At 39.5% G+C, this 20,477-nt stretch overlaps 1 protein-coding gene across 2 annotated transcripts; it reads right to left on the minus strand.

Moving 5' to 3' along the window:
• Positions 1 to 284: 284 nt before the first annotated feature.
• On the minus strand, positions 285 to 20,378 carry CASP3 (caspase 3, apoptosis-related cysteine peptidase). Of its 2 annotated transcripts, XM_012000159.1 has the most exons (8): positions 20,139 to 20,378; positions 10,648 to 10,715; positions 7,211 to 7,335; positions 4,172 to 4,300; positions 3,675 to 3,850; positions 3,267 to 3,387; positions 1,504 to 1,765; positions 285 to 475 (listed from the first exon to the last, which is right to left on the minus strand). In XM_012000159.1, exons 2-7 carry the CDS (start codon positions 10,698 to 10,700, stop codon positions 1,536 to 1,538), a joined length of 834 nt encoding a protein of 277 aa, XP_011855549.1. In that variant the 5' UTR covers positions 10,701 to 10,715; positions 20,139 to 20,378; the 3' UTR covers positions 285 to 475; positions 1,504 to 1,535. The 2 variants fall into 2 exon arrangements, with proteins under 2 accessions (XP_011855549.1, XP_011855548.1); XM_012000158.1 differs by having other exon boundaries at positions 285 to 1,765.
• Between the last annotated feature and the right edge of the window lie 99 nt (positions 20,379 to 20,477).

The following is a 20,477-nucleotide window of genomic DNA, read 5'->3' on the forward strand; positions in this document are numbered from 1 at the left end:
AATGTGTATTTTGAAATAAAAATGGAAAATAACAAATTTGTACAAAATTGTCACACAGGAACACACTTTAATGAGATACCATTACATGCTATGTGTACTTAGAAAAGTTACAGATCTAGTAAGAAAAACAGTCATTGACAAATGCGAGTTCATTTTTTGAGCAACAAGAAATCTCCCGTGAAATGTCAGACTGGAAGCCAGTGAGACTTGGTGAGTGACGGCTCAGCACCTGTGAGGCCTGGAGCTTGCCTCCCAGGCTAGGTGCTCAGCTCTGGCCTGCGGCTGGTCTTTTTCTTTCAGTAAACAGTATAAAATATACTATTTTCCTTTGATTGTAAACTTCAACAGAAAATAACATGCTTAAGAATTGTGCTACAAAGAGTACTATGATTTTTTATTGTAACTCACCACATTTAGAACATTTCCACTTCACAAGTTTCTGATTTGCTTCACTTTCTTACTTGGCAATGGTGCCCTGACGGCATCGTCCACACACACCAGTGTGTATGGAGAAGCGGGCTGCAGGCCCTTCCTGAAACCATGCTCCATGGCTCTGCCTTCACGGAACAGGCCGAGTCCTGTCTCTGCTCAAGATCAAACCATCTGCTCGCAAGTTAGAGGCAGCTCAGCCCATCCATTTATTGCTTTCCTTATATTCCATTTTTTATTATTTAAGTTGTATTTTCATATGTCTCTATAGAATTTACTCACATTACCTGGCTAATAATCAACAGTTTGGGCTTTTTATATCACAGCTCTTCAGATAGACTGCTGGTATGTGAAGCTCACCTGATCTGCATAGGGACAAATCAGAAGGTATTTTTGCTGGTAGATCAGCTGCACTGTAGCACCTTACAGTTAAAACTCCACCCTCTAGGAATGTTATGTTTTAGTCTTAAAGAGTCAAGTTTGTTCACACTTCCTCTCACATAAAATACTTAGTTTCTTTCTTAATATTAAACATTATTATTACTATTATTTTTTTACAACAAAAGTGTTCAGGACAGACATCGCAAAACCATAATCCCAGATAAATGGTCTAAAAATGCAGTTAGGTCACCTTTGTATATCAATACTAAACAAAAGGTTTGAGCCTTTGACCATGCCCATAGATGCCTAAGTTCTTCCACATCATCATTTCTATAGTTTGACAAAACTAGAATACACAGTCTTAAGTGGGGGGAATATCATAAAAATTCATTACTTCAATGTTTAACTTTTTCACGATTACTTGAAAATTCATAGCACAGCATCACTGCAACTTGCTAATCATGAAAGCTGTAAATTAACAATCACTGCCTCTCATAATGACTGCACCAGTATCCATTTTTATTTATTCCTAATTTAATTCAATTGCAACTACCTGGCTATAAGTTTGAGGTAGCTTCACAGTGGTTCCACCTGATGGAAGGAGTATGACTTAAAGTACCCTCTGCCGTATGAGACTAGGTCAAAATGAGAGGGAAATAAGTACCAAATATACCGTCTTCTCACTTGGCATACAAACTGAAAAAAACCACCAACCAACCATTTCTTTAGTGATAAAAATACAGTTCTTTTGTGAGCATGGAAACAATACATGGAATCTGTTTCTTTGCATGAAAAGTAGCATCAAGGGAAAAGGACTCAAATTCTGTTGCCACCTTTCGGTTAACCCGGGTAAGAATGTGCATAAATTCAAGCTTGTCGGCGTACTGTTTCAGCATGGCACAAAGCGACTGGATGAACCAGGAGCCATCCTTTGAATTTCGCCAAGAATAATAACCTAAAAGGCAAAATACAACGAAAATACCATGGATAGCTGATTTTAGTTGATTCTATAAATTATTATGTAGTCATAAAGGCAAGAATAAGCATAAACCCACAAGTCTTATTAGCCAAAGAAAAAAAAAAGACACCTTTGGTTTCAGAAGAAATGATGCTGAAGAAGGAAGAATGTGTGCTATGCGTACACCCCCTGCTTTCAGCAAAGACAGGGGCCGGGACCAGCTTCACGAACACTGAATTATTCAAAGTTTTACTACTTGGACTCCCCTTTCAATAGGCAAGAACAGCAAACACACAGAAGATGCAAAAGTAAAGATGTATAAAAAGGATCATTTTAAGTAGCACAGTGTTCCAATCAGATTTCACCTTATTTTAATACTGACTTAGTCTAGAAATAAATTGCTTTGAGTGTCCTGCTTGTCTACAGAGCATCTGAATAAAGTATAATAAACACACTACCGAGTATTCAAAAGCTCTAAAAAGGGAAAATAGTGTATTTATCATACTTTGTTTTCTAGGTTAAATGTTAGACCCATTGCTTTTAACTTAGAGGTACTTTGCTTGGAAAGATGCCTAGAGGATAAAATAAACCATATTGAGCATATTTTAAAATGCCACACTGCTTAAGAGTACATTTACTTTAAGTTTCCAAACTCTGACACCCTGAGTTAGTTGTGTAAGTAAACAGTGGTATAATCAACAAATATTTATTTAGACGATGTGCAGCAGAACTGTAAAAAAGTGGAGGTTAACTGTAAAAAAGTGGAGGTATCATTTTTTACCTTCTTTATTTTCTCCCACTCCACATCTATCCTCTTGTATACTAGTCATGTTTATCTTTTTTATTTACTACCTTTCAAATAATTCCTGAGACACACACCTCTCTTCTTCTATAAGATGCAGCGGAAGCTCTGACTTGGCCTCTGTTGCCACATAAGTCCAATGAATGACATCGTGCTAGTCTACTCTATGTATGCATATTTTTTTTTCTTTTTTTGAGACGGAGTCTCGCTCTGTCGCCCAGGCTGGAGTGCAGTGGTGCAATCTCGGCTCACTGCAACCTTTGCCTCCCAGGTTCAAGCAATTCTTCTGCCTCAGCCTCCCAAGTAGCTGAGATTACAGGCATGTGCCACCACATCCAGCTAATTTTTTTGTATTTTTAGTAGCGACGAGGTTTCACCATGTTGGCCAGGCTGGTTGTGAACTCCTGACCTCAAGTGATCTGCCTGCCTTGGCCTCCCAAAGCACTAGGATTACAGGCGTGAGTCACCGCGCCTGGCTATGTATGCATATTTTCTAGCCAAACTTTTGGCTAAAGATAACTTTCTGAGCCTTCTCTTTGATGAAGGTTCCCTAAAATATAAACAAGTTTGATATCTTTAGGGATATCAAAATCTTGACAGTCTCTGAAACACACTCTTCATTGTATAATTCTGATTAGTCACAGTGTAATTCATTTAAAATCCACATGTAACATTCATTATGTGTAACTTTCTCACCAGGTGCTGTGGAGTATGCATACAAGAAGTCGGCCTCCACTGGGATTTTATGACACGCCATGTCATCCTCAACACCACTGTCTGTCTCAATGCCACAGTCCAGTTCTGTGCCACGGCAGGCCTGGGTGTTAGAAAATAAATATTTATTTATAAAAATTTGTGTGTGAACATGTAACTTATTCCTAAAAACGTTATGTAAAAATGGATGTTAATTATGCTGAGCCTTTTTGATATAAGTATAAAATTAAAATTTACTCTGTATCTTTTAAGTGGTAGTTTAAATAAATGAAAAATAACAATAGTTCATTAACTTCAGGAAAAAAACCACAAATCCTTTGGATAATTTCCAATTGAGAAAAGTAACCCCTGCTTAATCGTCAACAACCAAATCACTCAGTTATACATTACCTGAATAATGAAAAGTTTGGGTTTTCCAGTTAGACTTCTACAACAATCCCCTCTGAAAAAGCTTGTAATTTTTTTCAGGTCAAGAGGTCCATTTGTTCCAAAAATTATTCCTTCTTCACCATGGCTCAGAAGCACACAAACAAAACTGCTCCTTTTGCTGTGATCTTCTTTAGAAACTGGAAAGACATTTGCAAATAAAAGGAAAAAAAATCCATGACTTTATTCAACAACTTCAGATATACTGTATGGGAACATGATGAAGAAACTGAGAATAAAACTGAGAGATCATCTTAATCTAACCTGGGGCACAGCAACACATCTCAAACTATTTTAGGAAGTTGGCATAAATAACTTTTTTTTAACTTCTTACTAAAGTATGTAAGATTAGGGTTATGTACAGTATAATTCCACAATTCTCATATTATACATGTAATTATTGCTAGACCATAATATAAAATTGTACAATGAAGTTCACTCTTCTAATTGTTTCTTCTTACCATTACGCATCAATTCCACAATTTCTTCACGTGTAAGATCGTTTTTATTCCTGACTTCATATTTCAAGTTTATGAATGTTTCCCTGAGGTTTGCTGCATCAACATCTGTACCAGACCGAGATGCCATTCCTTGGAACAGAAAGAATTACTTTCAATTGTATTGAAAGCAAAGAATAACTACTTTGAAATGAAATTAACTACCTAGCAATTCAAAAGTCCACAATAAATTCTTCCTTTTAAATGGTAAGAGAACTCTAACTACTTTGAGTTTGGTGACACAAAATCTCTTCAACTTTGTAGCTTATAAGATATTTTATAATATAAGCTTATCAGTGTTATAGCCAAAATGATCTTTCACAGCTGTTTAGGCAGGTGAAAAACAGAAACAAATGTCTAACACTAGGGGCTTGGTTAGACAAGTTACACTCACTTATATAATGGGATATACTATGTTGTCATTTTCACAGATAAAATGTTGCCATGGGAAAATCATCATATGAAAAAAAAAATAAAACTAGAAAACAATATGATCCTATAATACACACACACATCTGTTATACTCAGAGGAACTGCATGTCTCTGATTCTAACTTCCCAACAATTTTAAGATAGCATTACAACATTTATAGTGTCTTGAAGGAAAACCCCCAGACATCATTACGGTTCATCAGGTATTCTGCTACGGGTAATCTCTATCCTTCCAATCACCATGAGAGTTGTATTATTACTAGCTTCACTTGTGCAGATGTGGGACATGTACTAGGGTTAACAAACCAGTCTAAAGTGACAAAGCTATGCTGGGCCTGTAGCCAGGGCTCCTGGGCTTTCTACCACTCCACTAGAGAACCTTCTACATTAATGTACAGATGGACTGCATGATGCACTCAGATTTCAAAATGCTAAACCTCGGTGGGAAACACCCCTCAGAATTGAGTGAATTTGATGGTATGAAGACTAAATACAAAAAGTCTACACATATCTCCAAAACGTTGTTGATTATCTCAGCTGTGTGACAAGGTCACTGGCTTCTGGTGCTGTATTGGCTGCCTTTTTATTTTTTATTTTATTTATTTTTTAGACAGGATCTCACTCTGCGGCCCAGGCTAGAGTACAGCAACCACAGCTTACTGCAGCCTCAACCTCCCAGATTCAAGCTATCTTCCCACCTCAGCCTCCTGAGTGGCTGGGACTATGGGTGCACACCACCACATCCTGCTACCTTTTTTTCTATTTTGTACAGATGGGATTTCCCTATGTTGCCAGATTGATCTTGAACTTTGGTGCTCAAGGATCCTCCTGCCTTGGCCTCCCAAAGTGTTGGGATTAGAGGGATTAGAGGGGTGAGCCACGGCAGCTGGCCCAACACCAGCCTGCCAGAGATCTCATGAGAACCCAACTTTTACATTGCAAAGTAGGAAAGGAGCTCACTGAGGGCAAAACCCAGACTGCTGGTCTAAATATGTGGGGGAGGTGCTGGTGGTAGTGGAATGATATACTTGTTTTTGGTTTTTTAAACAATAGAGCCAACAGTGCAAAATTCTATAGGAAGAAGGTATCCTAAAACTAGAAATGTGAGGCAGAATATCTGGAAGTAAATTTCCAAATATGCATAAAGCAAAAGTAAACAAGGTGCTGTGTTAATGGTCGAAGGTGGCATCTCAACTTATAGCCAAAAGCAATAAAAGTGGTACCATTTAGAGCTCCATTTTCAACTATTCTCTCCTCACTCCTTATAACTAATCTGACACAAACCCTGCTATCTTCCCAGTGTGATCTTCCTTCCCTTTCCACTACCACTCTGATAGGTACTGGCCCACATTAGATCTACTATAGCTTCTCTGATTAAAAATTAACTCTAATGTGATTAATATGCCAATTCAAAGAACTATCACAGCATCAATTTAAAAGGGAAACAGCCATAACGTTCATTCATACAGTAAACTTTTGAAATTAAGTGAATGGTATTTTGGGGGATGCAGTATTATATAATCACGATAACAGATATGAAAATTATGCAGCCATATGAAAAATGCTATTACTTTAAGCGAAACAAGCAGAATACAACATTGCTTACATGTTATGAATAAAAGCAAGCTTTAAAAAGAACTGTCAAGAAAAAAATATCAATACACCAAATATTAATTAGCTTTTCTGGCACTGTGAAGGATTTTATTATCTATATTTCTGAAAACAATTCTCAAATGTAGTACTACATTCAAGTTGTACCTAGTACAGAAGTCAAGAGGGGAATCTGGTGACAAGGCCACGGTAAGTTTAACGCGAGCAGTTTCAGCAGTAGAGACAGAAAATAGAAAAAGACTCAAGAAGGAACAGAAACAAGTGAAGAGTACAGGCTTAAACTGCATGTATTCAAAATTTAAGGAAGAAGGGAAGGAGATAAAATATCAAAGGAATTAAAAGGAGCAGAGTAAAAGAAAGGTCTCTCTAAGATGGGGAGCTTCGTAGGGTAAGGGAAGACAGGCAACAGAGCACATGAAGATACGAGGAAGTGAAGCAGAACAGAAGACGGATTTAGATTTTGGGCTTTGGAGCCACATAGACCTAGCTCTGCCGCCATACTGTGTGACTGTGCAAGGTTTTTAACCTTTCAGAATTTCATCGTTACTTTCCAGGTTGTCATAAAATTAAATAAGGCAATGCTTGTGACATGTCTTGCAGTTTCTGGGGAAAAAAATAAATACTACCACTTAACTGTTTTTTGAGAACCTTATGGGTTCAAAGAGGGAGTAGAAAGAAGAAAAAGCAGCAAGGACTACAGAGAAGTCAGGGCAGAAGCAGCCAAGCATACAGATAGGAGGCCAGCTGATGGAAAAGGAGGCTGTGACGTTGAGCAGCCTCAACGTATCACAGGATACATGTCCATGTATCACAGGACCTGTAGGTCCTGCCCAATCTCTACTTCACAACTAGTCTGTGTCACAGTTTACTGACCAATCATACCTCAATAATACTCCTTTTAGTATCAAATGTAAATGGTGCAAATATTTGAAAAGGATTAAAAATTATGTAAGATACGTACCAGTGCTTTTATGAAAATTCTTATTATTAATTATTATACATAAACCCATCTCAGGATAATCCATTTTATAACTGTTGTCCAGGGATATTCCAGAGTCCACTGATTTGCTTCCATGTATGATTTTTCTGTTTAGAAATCAAATAACAACTTCATAAAGGTAGAAATGACCACGCTTTCTGTTTACATTAGTGCAATTTCTATAACTCACAGTAACAGTTAACACTTGTTGAATGTTATAAAACAGGCTGGTTGACTTCATTTCAATTTCACATCAACAATTATACAGATGAGAAAATGACCTGACATGAGGCTAAGAAATGCGCTAAAGGTTATGCAAATATTGTGTCACAGCCAAGAAGGAAGGAAAGTATCTGTTGGACTTCAAAGTTCAGGCTTTTTCTTTTTTTTTTTTTTGAGATTAAGTCTCACTCTGTTGCCCAGGCTGGAGTGCAGTGGTGCAATCTCGGCTCATTGCAAGCTCCGTTTCCAGGGTTCACGCCATTCTCCTGCCTCAGCCTTCCGAGTAGCTGGAACTACAGGTGCCCGCCACCACACCTGGCTAATTTTTGTATTTTTAGTAGAGACGGGGGTTTCAGCTTGTTAGCCAGGATGGTCTCGATCTCCTGACCTCATGATCCACCCACCTCGGCCTCCCAAAGTGTTGGGATTACAGGCATGAGCCACCGTGCCCAGCTGAGTTCAGGCTTTTAACTTCCATGTTTTACATTTTCCTCTAAATTCCATCAAATACCTTTATAATTTAAAAATTACTTATTAACTTTGTGAAATATTTTATCCTTTGAGGTAAAAGTAAAAATCTTAAAAATTACCCTGAAATGATGGGAAATCAACAAAATGCAAATATAACTCAAAACACAATATTTATCACAATTCATAAATTATTCCTTAAACCCCATGAGCTTAACAAATTAGTTATTCATGAATATATAAAAGCATTATTGAAAATAATTGAAAATATCTGTCTGGAAGTCACTTATCTAAAAAAATCTCTGCTATCTAGATTAGGGGTCAGTACACTTTTTTTTTAATGGGCTAAATCTTAAGTGTTCTAGGCTTGTGGCCATCTGGTCTCTGTTACAGCTACTCAATTCTATTTTTTTTTTTTTGAAACATGGTTTTACTCTGTCACCCAAGCTGGAGTGCACTGGTGCCATCATAGTTCACTGCAGCTTTGAACTCCTGGGCTCCAGTGATCCTCCTTCCTCAGCCGTCTGAGTAGCTACAACTACAGACAGGCATGCCCCACAATGCCCAGCTAATTTCTGTATTTTTTTGTAGAGACAGGATCTCGCCATGTTGCCCAGGCTAATCTTGAACTCCTGGCCTCAAGTGATCCTCCTGCCTTGGCCTCCCAAAGTGCTGGGATTACAGTTGTGAGCCAATGCGCCCAGCCATAGCTACTTAATTCTGGTGAAACAGGCTTAGGACAACATGTCAGGGAATGGGTGTGCCTATATTCCAAAGAAATTTGATAAAAACAGGCGTCAAGCTTGATCCCAGATCTAGACTAAAAGTCAGGAAAGAACAGGTCTAGGAACTGCCAAACACTAACACCTACAGTCCATATACTCATGCACTCACATTATACACAATTCCAAAAATACCGTTGGAAAAAGATTAAATGTAGTAAATTAAAGGAGTCAAGGTCAGAAAGCAGTTATTTTTAATTAGAAGTGAAGAGCTTCACATTTACAGATTAGATTTAAATCCTAAAAGCGTGACTTGACCTTTGAGTCATACAGATAATGGATCACAGAACTATAATTCCCAGCTCCCAACGCCTATTCCCCACTTGCTCTGGCTGCCTCCTAAGGAGGTAGGTACTTTACAAGCATATGATAGCTAGTCCAAGAGGGGATACTCCTAACAAACGGCAGAGGCTGTGAAAGCCGGGAATGTGAGGGCAACTTATCACAGGATCAAAACAACCCTAAACCTGTCTGGGGCTCCCGTACAACTTGTTATTGAAGTGGTGTTCTGTATGACATGAAAAGGGAGGGCCAGGCAGGGTGGTTCACGCCTGTAATCCCAGCACTTTGGGAGGCCGAGGCAGGAGGATCCCTTGAGGCCAGGAATTGGAGACTAGCCTGGGAGACACAGCAAGACCCCCATCTCTACAAAGACAAAAAACAAAAATAACCAGGTATGGTGGCACATGTCTGTAGTCCTAGCTACTCGGGAGGATTACTGGAGCTCAGGAGGACAGTGAGCCATAATCACATCACTGCACTCCAGCCTGGGTGACAGAGCAAGACCCTGTCTCAAAAAAGAAAGAAAGAAAAAAAGTAGTAGGAAAATGTGTAAATCACTTTCAAAGGATTTTTTAAAAAGAGATGGGGTCTTACTCTGTTGCCCAGGCTAGGGTGCAGTGGTGCAATTATAGTTCACTGCAACCTCTGGCGTGTAGCTAAGACTGACTACAAGCACACACACCACGGTGGACTAATTGTTTTTGTTTTTTGTAGAGACAGGGTCTCATAATGTTGCCCAGGCTGGTTTCGAACTCTCCACCTAAAGTGATCCTCCTGCCACAGCTCCCAAGTAGCTGGGATTACAGGAGCAAACCACTACACTGGCTAAAATGATTTAAATAACAACAACAACTCTCTAAAATAGGACTGCATTTCAAAAGCTTACTTTCTAGAAAAATCCCTTTGCTAAACAAAAATTGTGAAATCTTTGCTGGTAACTTAATAGTATTTCTGTCATTGTATCGTTTAGTAATAAATTAGTTTGTAATTTCCAGGGCAGCCGAGAATAATAATACTGGGTTTCAGAAATAAACTTTCAGAATTTAAAGTATTACAAGAGATTCCAAATAAATAATAACAGACGTGAATTAAAAAGCGAATTTGAGTTTTATCTTTTCCCTTTTTCCATCTGCTAGTTATTGGAAGCATTAGTAAGCAGAATATTCCAAAAAGACACGGGGAAAAAAAAGGGTAAAATTCATCCATAACTAGGTAATTCCTTCCTGGACTGCAAATCGGCATTGCATTTTAGTCATAAAAACTCATAAACAAGAGGTCAAAAAACTCCTCCCAAACCCAAACCCTCTAATGCTATAGAGTGATTCAGGAGGGTAGAAAGCACCTGGGCTTGGGAGTCCTGCCTCTCCTGTAGTGTCCTTTTGGTTCCAGGACTAGGTTTCCAACTATGGGTCTCACACCCTACTAGGCCTTTCCTTTCATCTTCCCTTCAGTTCTGTAAAAGCTTTAGCTCCATGTTAAAGACAAGGCTTAGAGAAGAGGTTAGTTTACGCAAAGCCACACCGCTGTCTGAGGTAGGAAGTCAGCTTGGTCTCTCTGGCCCGAAAGAGAGACCACTCTCTTTCTGCTTTTCCCACTCCTGGAGGTTTGCTGTATTACACATCCCCATCTTTCTCTGATGATAAAGAATTCCATTTAAATACTCACGATTCCAAACTTTTAATGGATTTTGAATCCACTGAGTTTTCACTGTTCTCCATGGATACCTTTATTAACTAGAATACAAAGAAAATAGAAGTTAATAAAAAATCAGTCATAAAACCACTGCATTATATTAATTATCCCAGTGATTATTTTTCCAAATTAATGCCTCAGTTCCACCTCTACTGTTAAAGGTGTATGTGAGTCAGTTCTGGGGATAATGATTTCTTAGCAATGGTACATACAATTTAGCCTCTCCCTCTTTTTAACTGAGCTATGAATTATATATAGTGAATTACATAAAGCATATAGATAGTATATAGCCCGATTTTTTATATTTACATGCCCTCATAAGATTAAGATATAAATTACAGTTTATTTCTTTTGTAAGACAACACAGCAGGTCATTTCTAAGAACTGCAACTCAACACAGTTAAAACAAAAATCAAACACTTCCCACCACAATGGTATAACTCACATAACACAATTCTACAATGCTTAGATTCCCAAGATAAAGTATCAAGATGTTTCAAATCTCCACTAATTTTTTTTTTTTTCTTTTGAGGCAGGGTCTCACTCTGTCACCCAGGCCGGAGGGCAGCAGCGCAATCACGGCTCACTGCAGCTTCGACCTCCCGGACTCAAATCCTCCCGCCTCCGCCTCCCGAGTAGCTGGGACTACAGGCGTGCACCACCGTGTCTGGCTAATTTTTGTATTTTTTGTAGACATAGGGTCTTGTTGCATTGCCCAGGCTGGTCTCCAACTCCTGGGATCAAGCGATCTGCCCACCTAGGCCTCCTAAAGTGCTGGGATTACAGGCAAGAGCCACCGGACCTGGCCTAGTCTTTATTTTTAAACTGGGTTTTGGAAACCCAACGTCTCATTTAGGGTAGTAAAATGGCTCACGAAATGTAAAAGTAAAAACTACGGTTTCTGCTTTCATTCTTCCATCACACAATTGTATCTCACAAGGTGAATCTGTTCTTATAAGCAAAGCAACTATCACTTATTGAGCTCTTAATATACACCAGATGCTCTGCAAGGCACTCATTTTTAATCTTTTCAAAATTCTAAAAGTCAGAAAACCCAATTTCTGGCGGTTAAAAGTGACTTTGTCGACAGTCACAAGCTAAGTCACAGGGTCCTCTTCCCACTCTGCTATGCCGCCTCTGAAGAAGCCAGCTCCTTACTACTTTTCTGCGGTTCTACCAGGCATTCTCTGGCTTTTCAGAAGCAAAGGTACTTCCCATGGCAATCCACCTCCCTAAATAGAGGAAAACAAGACCAAAGGCAAAACAAAAAACAAGAACAAAAAATACTGAATGACCTTCTCCAGGTTCTAGAAACCCTGACAATGTCAAAAATTCCAGTCAAAATACAACTTTAACCTCACTCCTACGATACAATCAGAAATACCAAAATAATACACAATCCTATAACAGGAATTGCTAACCCACAAAAGTCCTTCTAGAAAGTCCTAGGTAACTTCCCCACTTTTAAAATTTTAATCTTTAAAACTGTGGTAAAATAGACACAAAATTTACCATTTTTAAGTGTACAGTTCAGTGGCACTGAGTACAGTTACATTGTTGGAATCCATCCCAGAACTTTATCTTTCCAAACCGAAACTCATTACCAAGGTCCCCAATTTCAAGGTCTCTTGGAAAACGTAATTTCTTCCCTTCTATTAAGACAAAGCTAAGCTCCTTCCTCCCCTCTCTCCCAGTTTTGTGTGCACCCCTAGTGGGGAAAGGTGCGTTAATAATACAGAGGAGAGCCAGCGCCACCATCTCAATTTAAACACAGGAGACGGGGATGTTTGACCTTCTCCAAGAGCCAGTCTATGCTCTGCATTTCGACGAAGCCTTTGCTTTTCTACCGTCTTACCTCCTGTAGGCTTTCTGGAAAACCAAGGGAAGATGTGAGTGTAATTGGGATAAATCATCTTTTAGTTTGTCAGTCAACAAATACTTTATGCCAGATATCATCCTGGGAAATAGGAAGAGTGGAAGACAAGACAAAGTTCCTATCTTCCAGAAGTTCTTACTTTAGATAGAAGAATAATTATACAGTAGTATACCTGCGGGGCAGGGGCGGGAGGTAGCTCCCAAGTCCCCCAGTAGATGCTTGAAACCAAATACAGTACTGAACCCTACATGCAGCATGTTTTTTCCTATACATACAGACCTATGAAAAAGTTTAGTTTATAAATTGGGCGAAGAAAGGGATTAACAACAAAAACTAATCAGGATTATGTGAACATAAGCACTGCCATACCACGACAGTTGATCTGATAACCAAGACAGGTACTACGTGACCTGCCATTCGTCACTCAGTACATACTACATATTAATATATTTATTAATAGTGGCTGTCTGGGTGATGGCATTACTGACAACTACTTACTCCTAACATTCCTCTAGATCTTCTATTTTTTTCTATAACATCTGCATTTTTTAAGTGAGAAAATAGCAATAAATATTATTCTATAAAATAATATCAACAAAGGTCAGGATTGTTCTAGCCAATTTCAACTCTTGGCCCTGTTTCAAGAGTGACAAAAATAAGGGTATTCTCCTATCAAAGTAGCCACCCTTCCTTGCCTCTATCATGCTCAGTACCATGTTCCCGTCTATCTGCCTTTCTTTTTTTCTTTTATATGTACAATAAACATGTATTAGGTAGCAGGAAATCTCAAACTTCCTTGAACCATAAATATCATAGAGACCAACTTGTCCCATGCACATCAATTCAAAGCGGACAGACCACAGACAAAATCATTAGCCACCTGCGGTTGAGAAACAAATTGTGGTTGACTTGATTAACTGAGAGAACAGTACAGGGTAGCTAATAAGTCTGGAAACACAGGTGAACACATAACAGTTTACTGATATTGCATTATAATCCATGAGAAAATAGGTTTGTTTCAAGACTTTATGGCCAATCTATAGAAAATCTAAAGTGAAAATCCAGTGGGCCTCATCAAAGATACACAGATTGCACATAATGGGCAATGCAAATTAAAGCAACATTGAGATATCACCACACCCCTAGCAGAGTGGTCAAAATCCAGAACACCACGAACACCAAATGCTGGCGAGGATGTGGAGCAACAGGGATGCTCAGTCAGTGCTCGTGGAAATGCAAAATGGTACAGCCAACTTAGAAGAGAGTTTGGCAGTTTCCTACAAAACTAAACGTACTCTTACCATATGATCCAGCCATATGGTAAATACGCACTCTTCGGTTTTTACCCAAAGGAGCTGAAAACTTATGTTCACACAAGCCTGCACACAGATGTTTATAGCAGTTTTATTCATAACTGTCAAAACTAGAAGAAACTAAGATGTCCTTCAGTAGGTGAATGAATAAATAAACTATGGTATATCCAGAGAACAGAATATTATTCAACGCTAAAAAGAAATGAGCCAGCAAGCCATGAAGACATGTAGGATACTTTAAATGCATTATTACTAAGTGAAAGAAGCCAGTTGGAAAAGTCCATATATACTGCATGAGTCTAACTATCTGACAATCTGGAAAAGGCAAAACTACGGAGACAGTAAAAAGACCAGTGGTTGTCAGTGGCTAGGAGGGAGGGAGACAGCACAGATAATTTTTGGGTTTTTTTTGAGATCGAATTTTGCTCTTGTTGCCCAGGTTGGAGTGCAGTGGCATGGTCTTGGCTCACTGCAACCTCCACCTTCAGGTTTCAAGTGATTCTCCTGCCTCAGTCTCCCAAGTAACTGGGATTACAGTCGTATGCCACCATGCCTGGCTAATTTTTGTATTTTTAGTAGAGATGGATTTCACCATGTTGGCCAGGCTGGTCTCGAACTCCTGACCTCGTGATCCGACCGCCTCAGCCTCCCAAAGTGCTGGGATTACAGGCTTGAGCCACTGTGCCCGGCTAGCACAGAGAATTTTTAAGGCAGTGAAACTACTCTGTGTGACACTATAATGGTGGATACACGTCCTTGTAAAATTGTCCAAACACACAGGACAAACACCACCAAGAGTGAACCTGATTGTGAACAATGGAGTGTGGGTGATGATGACCTGTCAGTGTGTGTCAGTGTACACACTGGTGCAGGATGTTGATAATGGGGGAGACTACGCATGTAGGCGGGGGGTGGGCAGGAGGGATATAGGATATCTCTGTACGTTCTTCTCAGTTTTGGTTTGAACCTAAAACTGCTCTGAAAAATGAAGTCTAATTTAACTTCTGAAGCTGAGCTTGGAGCTCCTGGCAGTATCCTTTCTAGGCCCCAGACTGCCTCAGATTGGCTCTCTGAATGCATTTGCCAAATGCAGGGCTCACAGTCTGTGCTCAGGAACCCCCGAATGTGGACCAGCTTACAGACAACCAAGGCTCTGAAGATCTCTTTTCAACACTTCTGCAAACAGTCTAGTAATTCTCACACCGAAATACTGACTTTCAATAAACTTGTGTCTTTTGCGAGCAATAAAACTGTGGGATAAAATTATTCTCTCCTTGCGACTGGTAGTGGAAACTTTTTAAATAGTGACCAGCTTTTCAGAGTGCTTACAATATTTGCTTCTTGGCTCAGACCAATCTAAGATCTCCTCTAAATATTAGGTGACTTAACTTCAAAGTCATTTTCTTTCTATACATCAAGTTAATAAGGTTAAAAAAGTCAGAGAGACCAATCAATACAAATAACTATAAATTAATCATTTCTGATATTAGACACAACAGATAATTTTGTTTTAGTAAGAGAGCTGGTCACTGAAAGAAAAAACGAATTCTTCTACAACAGGATTTAAAATATTGTCTATTTGATAAAGATTTCTCAGGGACAAACACTACAGTGCACTTCATCAACTTCATCATTAGTATCTGAACAACCTACATTGCCTCAGTGATCAGTTTATTTTGATACACTTCTAAAAATTTATATGATGGTAAATGAAATCCTTACAGCATCAGACACGCGCACATTTGCTCTCTACGTGTCATCATCCGCTTTTTCCACATGAAAGCACCAAATCCACACCCCTGGGAGCAGAGCTTTGGTTCCCACAAGACTCACTAAAGTGCTGCTTAGCATGACATCACCTCCATTAGCTAGTGCCTAGCGGAGTACAAATTATTCTGAGGAAGGTGATTTCATCTTAGAAGGATAAAAAATCATATCATATGGGACATATTCACTGCCTTAAATGAAAACAGAATTTAGGTTTTCAGAACATTCTTATTTGACAAAACATAAACAGGAAAAATAATTGGGATTTAAAAAGTTTATCCTGGCATAGCAACGGACTTAACATGAATTGTTTCTTACTGGGCTGATGTAATTCTTTTCATCAATTCAGGATGCTGCTGCTAAGAAAGGAAATTTCTGAACGCATATGTTTATGGCAAAGTTCTCAGTAGACCAACTGATATTACTTAGAAACCTGGAACTCAGGTCTCAGAATCACTTGTCTAGTTCCTGGATCCCTTAACACTTGCCACCAACGCTGTAACAGTCAGGTCTTCAAACACTAAAAAATACTGTCAGTATAAATTTATTTCACTCTAAAATAGATATTTAGATACTTCAAGCTGTGTTTTCCTACACAAGTAAAAAACTGGAATGTTCTCCCTATTTACATGGTGGCGAGCCAACTACTCATTACAACAATGAAGTAAAGCAGAATGCAACATCTACAGCATTAAGGCAGAGAAATAAAAATTAATTTCTAAAGTGAAATTTCTATATTAAGCTAAAAGTATTAACAATTTGAAACAACCTGTTATTGAAGAGTGAATGTGTGAAAGTGTGCCTGTGGTGGGGAATTCAAAAGGAGATGTTAAATTAGGATTGCCAGTCTCTAAAACAGTCTCTAAAACTGGCAATCCTAATTTAAGTTTTAAATCTCTAGAATTCTTAATCAGCTCATCTGTTACCCATCATTAGGCTATTGCTGGTTCCTGTCCTACAGGGAAACTCTGAGGTAAGAAATAAAATCTGGTTTCTGCCCTAACGGTTTTTAAATCTCAAAATGAGATCTAAAAAACAACTCTGTTGGTTTCTGAATCATGTCCATGAATGTAAATGCTTTTAAGAAACATTTACTAGTAAAGATTTACCAAGACAGTAGCCAAAGGAAGAACAGTGCTGCATGTGACATGAGAGGTGTGTGCAAAACGCTGTGTGATGACTGTCCCTCTTAGTGCTGGCTCAGACAGGCTGGGTACTGAACTCAAAGTACAAGCGTATTATTCGTGAGTCCTCCCAATGACACTCTGAGGAATAAGGATCCCCACTGCAGAGTTCAGGTGACTGAGGCTAAGGGAAGTTAATGAACTTTAAAGCGGCACAGCCAGGATTCAAACTAGGATCTTCCCAACTCAAAGAGGGAAGACTCCCACTATTCTGTAGACAGTTTAGTACTATATGAGTGACAACACTTAATTTCAGGGAAGGAAACAAAAATCCATAATCTCAGAAGCTTTAAATAAGACAAAGAACATAAATAACATGATAGAAAGTTACTGCAGAGATACCAAAATAACACAATGCACTGAATTCTAATGAAGGAAAAAATGGCAAAAATGAGTATGGCATTTCTGATGCGACTAGGTAGTTTATTTTTATTTTTTCTTTCCTTCTTTTAAAAAAAAATTTAACAAACTCTGCATGTGGCATTCAATTTACTTCTAAAGTGAAATAGGCCAGACATGGTTCGCGCCTGTAATCCCAGTGCGATCCCACTTTGGGAGGCCACAGAAACCCCATCTCTACAAAAAAGTAAAAACAAGTAGCCTGGCATGGTGGCACACACCTGTAGTCCCAGCTACTCAGGAGGCTGAGGCAAGAGGATCACTTGAGTGTAGGAATTGGAGGCTGCAGTGAGCTACGATCGCACCACTGCCCTTGAGCTTGGGTGACAGAGCAAGACTCTGTTTCTAAAAATAATAATAATAAAAGTAAAATACTTGGTTTTATGCTCAGCATTCGGTATAACTCATTAAAACATATTTCCTATATCTCTGTGTTCCTCGAAAGGAAAAGTGAAGCCTGTCCAATAGGACTTCTGGGGAGATTACACTTCTGTCAAACAACTTGAAAAGTATCAGGATTATCTTTATTACCTGCAGAGAGGAAAAAGTCCCAAAAGCAGTCACGTTTCCAGATTTAGCAAATGAAACAGAAAGAACATCTGTTTCACAATAGTTTGGACAAGAAAAGACTTCAGTTGTAATGTACTAGAGGTTTTATCAAAATCTTTCCCCATCTGGTCTCTGAATTCATTTGGGTACATACAAGAATTATCAAACTGGCTATTGTCACTGGACCTGGTGAAGTCAATCTTTTAATATTTACTACGTAATTAAGGTAAAAATATGAGAACAGGAATGTAAAATCAAATACAGAATAAATTGAAATAAGTTCCATTGTACTATACAAACAAACCATCCTTTCCTTTTCTCTGGCATGGGCCATGTGACCAGGAAGACAGTATAGAGCACTCCCCACTATTCAAAGCCTCCGAGTTTACGACACAAGTCAGAAAGAATGGCACTTACCATGTGCAAAACGTCTGTCCTCCCTGTGCCAAGTGAAGTCCTAGGATAGTGTTTTTGGAGGGACAAAAGGAGAAAACGGGAAAGCCTTCACAGATCTAAATGATTTATATAAGTGTAAAATGGAGTGCTTTTACTCCATTGAATGCTTGAATGCTTTTTTATAAAAATTACAGATAACTTTAAAGGCTCACCACTCCCACCAAGAATGACTACTTTGCAGAATCAGATTCAGGTTTAAAACCGCTTGAAGAAACCCTACTGTCTGGAAGACTGAAACTGCCAAAAGTCAGATTCAGTAGCATTTATTCATTTGATATTTGCACCATAACAATTTACTGAACACCAACTGTGTGCAGAGTACTATACTAGACCCTGAGTGTATCAAGCAGTGGACGAGACAAACCCTATCTCTATGCAGGGCTTATACCGATGCTCACTGGCATTCAAAAGTGGCTCAACAAAGCAGATGCCAGACGGTGTCCAATACATATCAGGTAGCTTGATTGCATTATTGTAATGCAAAGAAGCCCTACAGGCAACATGTGAAGGTAAGAACAAAACATGCAGAGAAAGAACATTATATAAATCTAAGAATCCTCACATCTTTTTTTAGGCCCAAATACCAGTGCTTCCTATCTTTGGGGCAGAGCTTAAACATCTAATAGTAGGCACCAGAAGCAATGTAATATATCATTCATGAAAATAAAGACTGCTTTGTAGGGGGATGAAGCAGTAAGAGATTGTGTTAAATGAGGTCTGAAAGCAAAACAGTGAAGAAGCATTATAATTGCCTATATCAGATGCCAGTCTCTTCAAAAGGCAAGAGGCAAGGCCTTTACTCAGGATAGCAAAAGCAAACCTGATTTAACTAGGTACAATGTCTAATGTCTCTTACTCTGAACAGGTTTTATTGCCATACTCCAATAAAATGTTCGTGCATTCACTAAAATATATTTTCACTTTCAAAAACCTTCTTTTACAAAAAGGCAAAGCAAAACCAAAGCCCAAGCACCGGGCTGTGATAGAGATGATTTAAGCTTTACATTTCACTTTTAGAGATGATGTAACCACAGCACGCACATTCACAGTGGCTGAGCCCATTTGGATACAGTCTAGTCTAACCACCTTTCCTGGCCCTCTTTCTGCTATCTTGCAGGTTTACATGGTTTCAGTGACTCCATGTCACCTCTACCATTTCTTTTCTAACTATTATTTGCTAAATAATCCTAAACCAGGTCTACTTTTTCTAGATAGGGCATAAAAGTAAAAACACAACGGATGGGCATTCACTGCGTTGTGCCAGGGCCCGCATTTGGTGAAAGACACTAAGGACACCAAGATAAACCAAGTCCACCCCTCCTGGAGTTTGCTTGCAAATCTAGCAGGGAAGACAGTAAACAAGCAACTGCAGAGGATATGACAGATCTCTCTTAGGGAATGCTGGCTGCAGAAAGAACACAGTATAGGAAGATTGAACCTTGAACTGTTTTAATGAAAACAGAAGTTTAAGTAGTAGCTCTTACTTCTAATCAAATGTGATGGCGGGAGAAAGGGAATGCAGACGTGTGGCAGACACTAGCTATGAAGGTCAGCATTGCTGTGCAGAAAGTGAATCGGTGCTAAAGACAGGGAGGGGTGGGGGCACTCAGGACCCAACACGTGCTGGGGTTTGTTAGCCGTATTAAGTGCTGGGTTTAACCTAAGGGCAAAGGACCAGCTTTCTAGACTTTCATTTCATAAAGATCCCTCTGTGCTGTGAAAAGTGGAGTACAAAGAAGCAGGCGGGTCTGGAGGTGGAGAGACCAGGGAAGAGGCTGCTGTGGAGATGGAGAGACGTGGACAGATCTGGCAGATGTTTACAAGGTCGACAAGGCTTGGTGACTAAGCGGGAAAAGAAGTAGGTGGGCGAGAGGGGGCCGAGAAGGATGTTTTCCGGTTTCCTGCTTGGGTGCCACTTACTGAGAATGGGGGAAAGACGCAGGTGCAGGGCACACCCACTGAAAACAACAGCGCCGAGCATGAGCAGGGCTCGCTCACTCCTCACGGCCTGGGATTTCAAGGCGACGCCAATCAGCTGTGGCCACGGAGACACAGCCACAGGGATGAGCTGTGAGCACTCACGAAACTCTGCAGGGCCGAAAAGGAATTGGACTTTAAACCCTGCGACTAGCTCTCTGGAAGAGCTAAACCACACAGTCAACCCGGGATAGTCCAGGCCCCAGGCATGGAAGGCAGCAGAGACCGAAGCCTCGCCCAAAGTTGGAAGGATCAGCCCCGAGGGCGAGTCCCTCACAGTCA

Source organism: Mandrillus leucophaeus, unplaced genomic scaffold, assembly GCF_000951045.1.
Source record: "Mandrillus leucophaeus isolate KB7577 unplaced genomic scaffold, Mleu.le_1.0 Scaffold62, whole genome shotgun sequence".
NCBI classification, from domain to species: domain Eukaryota; kingdom Metazoa; phylum Chordata; class Mammalia; order Primates; family Cercopithecidae; genus Mandrillus; species Mandrillus leucophaeus.

Bases quoted from the DNA above. Each gene is read 5' to 3' on its own strand.
- CASP3 (XM_012000159.1), bottom strand. From the start codon at position 10,700: ATGGAGAACAGTGAAAACTCAGTGGATTCAAAATCCATTAAAAGTTTG. The intron at 7,336-10,647 runs GTGAGTATTTAA...ATTTCTAAACAG, and splicing joins TCCATTAAAAGTTTGGAATC to AAAAATCATACATGGAAGCA. The intron at 3,388-3,674 runs GTAATGTATAAC...TCTAACACCCAG, and splicing joins CCAAACTTTTCATTATTCAG to GCCTGCCGTGGCACAGAACT.